This window comes from Pleurodeles waltl, chromosome 6, assembly GCF_031143425.1.
Source record: "Pleurodeles waltl isolate 20211129_DDA chromosome 6, aPleWal1.hap1.20221129, whole genome shotgun sequence".
Classification (NCBI taxonomy): Eukaryota; Metazoa; Chordata; class Amphibia; order Caudata; family Salamandridae; genus Pleurodeles; species Pleurodeles waltl.
The window spans coordinates 629066958-629078520 of record NC_090445.1 but is presented as its reverse complement, the minus strand read 5'-3'; the positions used below and the strand labels follow the sequence as shown (position 1 = coordinate 629078520).

The 11563-nt window shown below is 44.0% G+C and overlaps 1 protein-coding gene across 2 annotated transcripts in view; it reads left to right on the top strand.

Moving 5' to 3' along the window:
* The first annotated feature begins 291 nt into the window (after nucleotides 1–291).
* Nucleotides 292–11563, top strand: part of TSPAN2 (tetraspanin 2) — a 716196-nt gene continuing 704924 nt past the window's right edge. The window contains exon 1 of one of the 2 annotated variants that reach the window (XM_069238961.1): nucleotides 292–666. In XM_069238961.1, coding sequence (XP_069095062.1) covers nucleotides 598–666 — 69 coding nt within the window. In that variant the 5' untranslated portion in view covers nucleotides 292–597. The remainder of the gene's footprint in view (nucleotides 667–11563) is intronic. The other variant, XM_069238962.1, reaches the window with a different exon arrangement.

Sequence of the window (11563 nt, the reverse complement as noted above, 5' to 3'; positions counted from 1 at the left end):
TGCATGCTGTACTGCTGCTGTTTCTAAGAGCTGTACATATCATCATAACAACACAAGCATGCAACTGTAAATTTAATGTTGCAATTAGGAACATTCAACATTACGAACATTCAAAACGCAGATATGCTAAGAAGCGGCCAGGACTGTTTACTGTAAACAAATGATTAAGTGCCTCTTGCTCTGCAGCTATAGGTTTAGCATGGTCATCGTTTCCTTTATTATCCGCTTCGCTTCGTTTTGTGGATTCGGCTTGTTTTGGGCTCGCCTCGGTTAACGTGTGTGCTTCTTTCCATAGATAGTCTTGGCAGGTCGGAGAAATATCGCTGAGCTTGAGTGCCTGTCTGCCTACCGCTCCCGAGGGTCCGTTGCTGCTCGTGTTTTGGTCTCTGCTGCATCCTTAGTACATCATCGCGCCCTGGCCGTGCCCCTCCCCTGCCATTGTACCCTGGATTCGTTGCTCAGTCCTCGGCGCATCATTGCAAAGGACCATTTGCCTTAGCCGCTGCTCATCATCCGTCCATCGGGACTTCTGTCTCTGCTTCTTCGGTGCTGTGTACCTTTCCACTCGGGTCCAGGCTTTGACTCCAGCTGTACATCATGGGAAGAGTCAGTGGCATCATGAGATGCATCAAGTACTTGCTCTGCACCTTCAACTTCATCTTCTGGGTAAGTTAGTGCACGGTGCCTCTAATGCCTTGTTCCAAAATGTCAGCACCAAGAGATGCCAGTTCCTCGTTGTAACTTACCAGGAGGTAGATGGTATATGACTCAAACTCTTTTCGAATAAAGGTGCGAGCAATGTTTATCCCACATGCACTGTTTGAATTGGAAACGTACTCCAGAAACCCATCAGTTGGAGTTCAGGGTGTGGCCGAAATGGGGTGAAGTCACGAGCGGCAGAGTCAACTTATACATTTACATTTTAAGAACTCAGAATATCAGTAAATCATTTGTGGCTTATTTAACCCAGAGGCTGCATTTTATATGTCCAGTTTTAAGGCACCTGTTGCAGAGATGTTTGTATGTCCAGCCATTAATAATGAATAGATAACTCTTCTCGTTAATGAACTTGCAGGTGATGGAGAGGTCAGTGTTTTGTCTATTCTGAGTTTTGTAGAGTAGTGTAGCAGGTTAATGTGCCTACTGCAAAGCACATCCTGTAGCATGCAGATCACCGATTTTTTTATGCAGCTGTATAGGTGTGATACTTCATTTTTTACACATTCCATTGTGTTACCTGCATCCATAAACTGCAATCCTTCTAATCAAGCACAGTGAGCTATGGACCGGCATCAAGGCGTTGCATGCAATGCATAATAAAAGTTATGGGTTAAGACCCTATTGTTTTTTTTTTGTTCTCATCCTGTCATTATTCTAGGTTGCTGAAAAGGGTTGCATTGGGTAATAATAAAGTCATGTTAGTACATAGAACCCCAGCCACTGTTTTACATTTTAAATCTTAACTTTATCATTCTCCTGATCTTACACTCTTTACATATAATGCCGACCAGTACAGACGATATGCGTCTCTTGCACCTTGTAACCCTCATCGTATCCTGTAACATATCCTTTACATTGATTTACACACCTGTATTCTATATTGTCTCCCTGTAATGTGTGTGATTCATATCAAATACACAGAAACTAATTTGGGATGCGAAGTGAAGCGGTATAGGAAAATCTAAAAAAAATCGTTAGTGCTATTTAAACCGTTATTTGAGTAATTTAAGTAATATAAAGGCGGATACCTGTGACATTCTTACAGTGCATGCATATTTTTATGTACATGGCCTGAACACGGCTCAAGGTTCTCCCAGCCTTGATGATGTTTAAACAAAAAAGGACTGATGGCCCTTATGTAGGGATTTGTTTAGAGCCCAGCTGGAAGTGGAAAGTGAAAATAACAAAATTCCCTCAGTTTGCAAGCATTGAAATTGGCAAATGCAGTACATTTCACTGGGGACAGACTGGATCCGACTCAGTAGTAGCTGCTGTATTCAGGACACGACAGCATTCCCTAATTTTCTTTCCCACCCATGTTCCCCTACAGCAGCCTACAAGACTGCTTCATACCCCTTTTCTCGGGGGCAGGAAACGTCTCGTATGTACTCTCCTAATAAGCTAAAAGCATGGTGTAGCCCTAGTCTTCCAGGAGCAACCTCTCCCATCCACATAACACCTGTTATGTGCTATCTTACCTCTTCAAGCACCTGAGTGCCTGCCTATATCACCTGCACTGGCAGTACCCGCTAGGGACATAAAGCGTCTCCTTCGTCATTCCAACTTTTCTGGAGCAGCGAGGATTCCTTCTGTCGTTTACAGTAACTAGCTTCATGGAATATGCCATACGCTGCATTCGCAGCGCCCCACCGCAATGAATGAGTGCAGAGTAGTCAGAGGCCTTTCTGGAACCCAGGTGGCCTATCTCCTCCTTATCCTCTTCTTCTTCCGTACAACCACCGGCCAGGACTGAATACACCAGAAAAATACCAGCAGTATTTAGCACTATACAGGAACATTGACTTGGAATGGCATATTTTTTTATGAAACTTTAATTTATTCCAGACAGTTGGTACTGTACTGATTTAAAATATTTTTTTTGTTCCTGGTGTGGGTGGACAGATTTCTCCCAACTCACCGGTAATACTGAATGCCTGTTTAGTAACACTTGCCCCTGCGGGCAATGTAGTGGATGAAGCAGGGCCACCCACTTCATGGGCCAGATTTGGCAGTACAAGCCTAGGACAGGTCATAACCCAGTCATTAAAATTGAAGGTTTCTTGTCGGAGCAGTGGAAAGCTGCTGGTGAGCACTAATTAATCCCAGCTAGGTTTACACTTTACATATTCAGTAGTGCCATTGTTCGTGGTAGTTACAAAAGTCGCTTATTTGCAGTGACGTCTGAAAGTCTAAAATGTTGTGTCAAGACACTGCCTTGAGCACTGTTTGCAAGTCTGAGGATGCTCCGTTAAGAAGCTGCACCAGATGAAGTGAATTCAATCGTGATACCTAATGCACTGCAAATAAGGGCTCTGTCTGCAGCAATATTTTGGTTTGCTAAGATCCTGTCTACATTTGACGTATTGGGTACAAATATGCGCCATGGTGAGAGAGAGTTTGGCAGATAAGGAAACTGGACCACATAGCTAAGGTGAGTTGGCCAACATCACACAATTTGTTCAAGGGGCCTTAAGTATTAGAGCATTTTACCTGTTTTCTCTCTTTGGGGAAATGCATTTATACAAAAGGGTCTAAGGCTAAAATTTAAGTTGCAACTTACACTGATTGGTGGCCATCCAGTTGATCCATTGGTAGGGGTAGAGGGGCTGGGAAAAGGGAGGGTTGCAGAAAGTGTTTTTCCTATGCATTTTCCCATTCAATTTTTGAGAAGTAATGCAGAACAAGCATTTGCAATACAATGGGTCTCGCGTTTGCTCGAGTGTTGGACCTGGCCCTTTTTGCAGGGTCACCCCCAAACTTTTTGCCTCTTGCGTCCTATTTTTCCTGACCTGTTTTTTTTTTTTTTTACTTTAGGACTCTGGACACTTTACCACTGCTAACCAGTGCTAAAGTGCATATGCTCTCTGTCTAAATTGTGTTGGTGATTGGTTTATCAATAATTGGCATATTTGAATTACTAGTAAGTCCCTAGTAAAGTGCACTAGAGATGCCCAGGGTACGTAAATCAAATGCTATTAGTGGGCCTGCAGCACTGATTGTGCCACCTGCATGAGTAGCCCTGTAAACATGTCTCAGACCTGCCAGTGCAGTGTCTGTGTGTGCAGTTTTGCACTGCCAAATCGACCTGGCAAGTTTACCCACTTGCCAGGTACAAACTGTCCTTTTTACTACATGTAAGCCAAGCCAAAGTTGGCCCTAGGTAGCCCCATGAGCACGGTGTAGTTTATTTAAAAGGTAGGACATGTACTGTTGTGTTTTACATGTTCTGACAGAGAAATACTGCCAAATTCGTTTTTCAGTATTGCAAGGCTTATCTCTCCTATAGGTTAACATGGGGATTGCCTTTAAATCTCTTTTAAGTGCAGTTTTCGATTGGCAGCAGATAGAGATATGAAGGTTGGGGTCTCTGAACATACAATTTAAAATACATCTTCTGGTAAAGTTGGTTTTTAGATTGTCTGTTTGAAAATACCACTTTTGGAAAGTGAACATTTTCTTGCTTAACCATTCGGTGCCTCTGCCTGGCAGCTGAATACATGCCTGGGTCAGACTGACAGTTGGGCAGTTTGTGAATTCACTGTAGGCAGCGACACAAAGTGAGCTGAGGTGGGTCCTGCATATCCTGATGAGTCTTCCTGGGCTGGAGTGAGAGGGAAGAGCTGTCACCTGCACTTGAAAGGGCTGTGCCTACCCTCACACAATACAGTTTCAACCCCCTTCTGTGTGTTTGGAGAAGGGCAAGGAAGAGGCAGGGTCTTGTGCACTACAAAGATTTTCCTTTGAAGTTTGCCTGCTTCAAAGGCAGAAATGAGTATAAGCAGTGGACTCAAAACCCCAGAATTTTAGATTACGTCTGGATCCTCTGCCAAGGAGAAGAGCTTGATGCTTGAGGAGGACCTGCCACTCTGCCTGTTGCTTTGCTGTGCCAGCCTGCTGCTGCTACTTCTACCTGAAGAGGGAAAGGACTGGACTTTGCTTTCTGAAATCCTGCTTGTGAAGTTTCTCCAAGGGCTTGGACTAAGCTTGCCCCCTGTTCTGAAGTCTCAGGGACATCAAAGACTTCATCTACCAGTGCCTGGCCCTTCTGCTGAGAATCCTGATTTGCCAAGTGGTGCCACATGCAGTACCTGGGCCCTTAAAAATGGAAACTGGTAACCTGCGAGGTGAAAATCCATGCACTGCTGTCTGCGTGTCAGAAAAATGGATGCAGCGCCTGTTCTCCAGCTGAAAATTCGACACAGTGCCTTTCTCGTGGCTGGAGGATCGATGCAGCACATGTTCTCAATATGGTCACTTCGCACAGCGTGTCGGAATTTTCCACATATTGACCATGGGCGTCAACATCTTCCACATCAACACTGAGACCTGAGGCTGCTTGTCCAGACATCGACGCATCCCTTCACTACAAGGAGAGAATCAGCACACAACCTCACTTGCGAGTAAGGAATCAACACATCGCTTGCTTTTCTGTTGCACGTTCGCCCATGCGGCCTTATTTTTGACACATACCAGGTACTTTGTGCTAAAACAACACATGTATTGATTTTTATGGATTAAGACTCTTTACTTTAAAAATTCATATCTTTCCTTGCGTATGTTGAATTTTTGGTCATGTTTGAGTTACATAAATATTGGTTATTTCTCTAAACTGGTGTGAAGTCCTTTTGTGGTGTTTTCACTGTGTTACTCTGTGTATTTGTACAAATATTTTAAACATTGCCTCTGAGATAAGCCTGACTGCTTCTACCAAGCGGGTGAGCAGAAGTTATTTGAGCTGTGTATCTCCCTTGCCCTGACTAAAGTGATGGTCCCTACTTGGACAGGGTGTAAACTGACTGCCAACTAGAGACCCCACTTCTAACATCGAGGTAGAGCTATTAGCGTTATAAATTCCTAACTGGACTTTTCTTTCCATATAAATTGAAAATGAAATGGTAACAAAACTGCCTCACAGAGCGACAAAAGTGAGGCATTTATCAATGATAACAAAGGATATTGTAAAGGCAAGCCTGCGAATGAGTGATAGTGATGGGCGTGCGGTGGGCGTGGTTAAAAGCCCACAGGTAGATTACAACACGTCAGAGTGCTTGCACACTCGACCTAAAAAACGGCTGAACAGAATTATAACAAATCTGGCAGAAAGCTAGATCTTTACTCAGAAAGGGTGTTTTTTGTAATTTGGTGTGAATGCATTCAGTTATTTTAGAGAAATTAAGCTTTAAAAAATAGTGAAATCTGGATAGTAGTCCTGCAGGAGTATCGCAGTACCACAAATTTAAAAACAGAGCATTCTCATTGGTATGGATGGCTTTTTTTCCCGCCTAACCTTTCGGTCCTGTGGGGCTGGTACTCACCCTGCGGCACCAAGGAATCTGATTGGGAGCTGCAATTAAAACCGTTATGTTGCGGATGCCATTTTAGGACACAGGGACTTGATTTCTGTGTCGGGCTTTGAAAAGGAAAAACATACAAGGGGGCACAGTAGGGGGAATCCTGATCCCATTGTCCCTTTAGGAGTTCTTTGGGCCAAAAAAAAAAAAAAAAACATGTTTTGGGTCCCATGAGCCTCTTGCATGGTCCCAAGGGAGTACCTCAGGATGTCATGGAACCGTCGTACAAGCGGTAAGAAGTGAAGATTGCAAGTCTTGTGGTGTGTTGGAGTCCCACTTCTGTGGCCCTACCATGAGAGTGTCATAGTACCACACATAAAAAAAAACACAAAAATGAAAAATGTAGGGTGTTGCTTAGTGAGGGGTTGGCTGGCCATGGAGAGCTGGCCTGCAGTTGGGGTTTGACAGCTTGTAATCGTTTCGGTGCAGAGTCTTCACAGGCCAGGCCCTGTGGCCAGTACCCTGCTTCACACAGAAGTGTTCTCTGGTGGTTGGCGGCCTGCAATGGGGGTGTTGGGTGCAGGCCAGGCCTTGTCACCAATCTCTGTGCTGTACAAAGCCAAAGGTGTGTGAAGTGATGTGTTTGCTAACTGTTGGTGGTTGCGCTTAGGGCCTAGCCCGAGAACAGGTCCTGCATTCAACCCTCTGTTGTGCAGAATCAAAAGCCATGCTCAGTGAGGGAATTTGGTGTATATAATAAAAAAAAATCTGAATTCATTTAAAAACAAAAGATTAAAGTGACATTTTAGTTAGATGTGCTAATAATATTTATAGGTAGGTTCGCTATTAAGATTTTAGCTTACATTAAAAAAAAAAAACGAACAATTCTCTGAAGAAACCAAACGGTCGAGTGAAATTGTAGTCCTGTAGTATTATAAAGACTAACATTTAGAAAACAAAAAAACACTGAAATTTACCAGGTATACTAAATTAACTGTAACTTGTGCCCCCGACATGCACTGCTTATGATCTCACACATTACATCACTCATGACCTGTCAAATGACATCAATGATGACATCACTGATGACATTTCAAATTGCGTCACTGATCACATCACTGATTTTCCATGAGGGTTTTGAACACGTCTAAAGCTTGAACTGCTTAACGGAATTACACCAAATTTGACAGAAAGATAGATCTTGGTCCAGAAAGAATGCTTTTTGAAATTTAAATTTGGTGTAAATTCATTCAGTAGGTTTGGAGTTAATAAAGAAAAATTATTTATGTATATCTAGATGTCTGTATATCTAGAGATGCGAAGGGTCTGTGAAGCAGACAGATCTCAAAATAAAATCTGATTGACTGCCACCACTTCAACAAGGAAGTGGAAGTGGCAGCAGCCATCTTGGGACTTGGACTCAGCTGAGTCCCAAGAAAAAATCTAAAAATGACAAGGGGCAGGGTAGGAATTCTCTGACCACCAAGGCCTGGTGGCCCAAAACATTTTTTTTGTAAATTTTTCCTGCGAATTTGCGGAGGAGCCGCAGAAAAATAATAAAAAAAATAAGGACGTTTTTTCATTCTTGTTTTTATTATCCCACCTGGTGGGCCAGGGCCTGAGGGGAATTATTTATATTGTAATTGGGGAGGTGGGCACAGGTACCCCCTTTGCTGGGCTGCTTTCTGCCTCGGGCACCCCATCCCTAGGGTCCAGCCATCAAAATCAAAGGGAGGGGCATGCAGCCCCCCTCCCAGGCCGATTTTGGCCCCTTGGATCCCATCCGCCAGGGCCAAGCCTTAGTAATGGTGGAGCAGAGCACACAGCCCCCCTCCTGGGCCAGATCTGGCCCTGGAGACCACCACCACTGTGGCTCAGCCACAAGTGAGGAAGAGGGCAGTCGTGGCCCCGCTCCATGGGCCAATTTCAGCCCCAGGGGCACCAGGCCTTGCAAAAAAGGGGAGGGGTACCTATGCGTCCCCCCAGGGCCATGTTTGTCCCCAGGGACCCCATCTCCCAGGGCCAGCCATGCAGAGAAATAGGAGGGAGCCATGCGGCCTCCTCTTGGAGTCATTAATTGCCATGGAGAATCCACCCACCCAGGGCTGACTCCAGCTATGTCTCGGAGAGCCCACCCCCGGGACATAGCAGTTTACCTGATCGCACTGGTGTGGTCAGAGAAACCGGCATTTACTTTCGTTTGGCAGAAGCAATTTTAAGGCTTCTGCCAAGTGAAAATAAACACTGAGTCCTCTCCCAGTTTGGCTGGAGCATGAAAAACCTGCCCGCCCTCTGGGAGTGAACTTTTCATCTGTTTCCCTGGCCACACTTAAATGGCCAGGGAAACAGATGAAAATATTGCTCCTTCCCGCAGGGAGCAGCATTTTTAGCTTCTCTATGTCGATGCTATGTCTACAACACTCTGCTACACTGTATGCTACTCCATTCTACTCCACTCCACTCTACCACGCTCTCTTCCACTATACAACACTCCACTTAGCGAGACTTAGCTCTATGACACTGTATTCTACTCTACTCCACTCTATGCCACTCCACTCTACAATACTCTACTCCACTCTATGAAGCTCTGCAACACTCTACTTAACAGCACTCTACTCTATGAGACTACACTCTACAACTTCTACTGCACTCTAAATCGAATCAGTTATCAATTAAGTAGTCTATTATTAACTTACCATCTACTATGAATCTGCCATAAGGCACAAGTTTCACTTACCTTGCACTTACTATTGATATTTATCGCTGAATTAATTACAATTTGCATTTCTGATACTTGAAACAAATATATGAATAATATTGGTAGTAGCTCTTTGTCTTTTGAGCTATTATTTTTGTTTTTTAGGATTTTTTCAAGGATTTTTTTCCAAAGGTCAAGCTGACCAAACAACAAAAAAAGTCTTAAGAGGAAACAGGATGACAAAAAAAACAAAAACCTAAGGCTATGGGGAGGGCAGTGGTGAGCATTGACAAGCTCACGATGTATGGTCCTATCTCACTCTCCCTCAACTATGACAGTGTGGCAGGAGAGACCGTATGTCACAGTAATGCTATTCTGCTCTATAATTTCTCTTTTCTGCCTCAATGGATATATTGGCACTGCAATACCAGTTGCTGGTACTGATGCAGGGACAGATGCACCAGGTTGTGGTGGAGGTCCTAGAGGAGTAGAAGTAGAAGGTGGTTCTGGAGGGACAGATGCTGCGAGTGGTGGAGGAGGTGAAGGTGTTGCAGTAGCTGAAGAAGTGACCACTGACAATCTTCCTGCTTCGGCCTCTTCTGTCTCCTTCTGATGCCTTATTTCCATACACGCTAATGAATTGCCTGCAGTTGTTTTCTCTTCCACGTAGAATCGAATGACTACTGTTTCATATTCCCACAGGAAATTACTTTGCTGCAGGTTACCAGTTTTGAGTTTCCCTTATTTCTCCAGGTTGTAATGAGAAAACATCCAGCACTTTGATTCCTTACGTTTTGTCATCTGCTTCACCTCTTGTTCCTCCTGTTCCAACAGCACAAGATCTTCTTCAGAAAAGATATTCACTCATCCCAACAGGACAACTGTCCCCTTGGAAGAAATCAAATTGAAAAAGTGATAAGTGGTATACCCTTCCACTTTCCAACAATTGACAGACTTCTAAACCAATTGAATGTTGTTTTACAGAAGCAAGAGTACTGCGGTAGTATTTCATAGTATCAATACTAAGAGATATACCATTAAAATACATAACTAGCCACAAAACCCAGAATCTATATTTGTAATAAAAATGGCATATTTAAAGTAAAAACAATTAAACATTTTATGAACGTACTGCAGTACATTAGAAGAAATGCTAATGAGCATAAAATGGTGTTGCAGACGGTCATAGTGAACTTTGAATTTTCTCAAAAGTACAATAATACAAAACAAATGTTTAACAATTGTTAGCATAAGAAACAACATTATGGGCCTCATTAAAAGTGTGGCGGTCTTGAGACCGCCACACTTGAGATGGGGGTTAGGACCACTGCTGTTGTGGCGGTCCGATCGCCTCATTAAAACCCTAGCAGTCAGGGTGGTGGGAATCGTAATCCTGCTGCATGCAGCGCTGCCCTGCAGATTACGACCTTGTTCTCTGCCAGCCTCTCCATGGCGGTGTTATCGCCATGAAAGGCTGGTGTAGAACAGGTGCAGGGGGCCACAGGGACCGTGCACTGCCCATGCACTTGTCATAGGCAGTACAGGGGCCCTCTGGCTCAGCTCTGTTGCAATGTTTGCTTTGCTTTGCAGACAGTGAACATTGCACGGGTGCTGATGCACCCTGTGGGCTCCAGCAATGCCGTCACCTCGATTACGAGCCACAGACAATGCTGTAGCCTGTTTCCCCCTAGGTGGGCATTTGGAAACTGAGGTTTCCGCCCACTGACTTTGCGGGAAACTCTTAACTCCAGCGGAGTGTCGCCACACAGGTGGCAGCCACCCCGACGGGAGTTTGGCGGACGGGCTTTCCCGTCTGCCAAACTCTTATTTAGAAGCACGTACAAGGGCAGAAGACAAGTGCATTTCCAACAGGAGGAACATGGGCAAATACAGACCCAAAGACAACATCACAGGTGGTGAAACAGTCGAGTCCAGTGATTAATTTATCATCTTATCAACTGTCACCATCTGAAGATCAGGCTTTATCAAAAGGTCTATCCTTTGGCCCTACCAATCTACCCAATTCCTTTAATTTAAAAATGGAATGACATAACTTTTTTCAAAAAGTGAGACTGAGGTATTATTTTTGACATTCTATGTTTAAGACACCCCCTTCGGTGTCGGGCCTCAGAGTACCCTCGGTTTTTACTCCGCCTGCACATTTGATGTCAAATAAAATGTTGACATTTGAACAGGTAGTAATGAGGGATACTATGGATTTGATCTCAAGTGAAGATATGTGAAATATAATATCACAAAGACAGAAAGGGAAGCTTTACCTGTCCTAGGATCCAATAAGGAGATAGGGATTAAAATGGCAGCGAGGGAGGAGCTATAGTGGTACAAAATACAAGTGATTAACCCCTTCGCTGCCAGGCCGTTTCCCCCTCCTGTGCCGAGCCTTTTTTTGGCTATTTGGGGCAGTTCGTGCTTAGGCCCTCATAACTTTATGTTCACATAAGCTACCCACGCCAAATTTGCATCCTTTTTTTTCCAACATCCTAGGGATTCTAGAGGTACCCAGACTTTGTGGGTTCCCCTGAAGGAGACCAAGAAATTAGCCAAAATACAGTGACATTTAAAAAAAAAAAAAATGGGAAAAAGGGCTGCAGAAGGCAGCTCGTGTTTTTTCCCCTGAAAATGGCATCAACAAAGGGTTTGCGGTGGCAAGATCACCATCTTCCCAGCTTTCAGGAACAGGCAGACTTGAATTGGAAAACCCATTTTTCAATACAATTTTGACATTTTACTGGGACATACCCCATTTTTACTATTTTTTGTGCTTTCAGCCATCTTCCAGTTAGTGACCAAAATGGGTGAGAAACCAATGCTGGATCCCAGAAAGCTAAACATT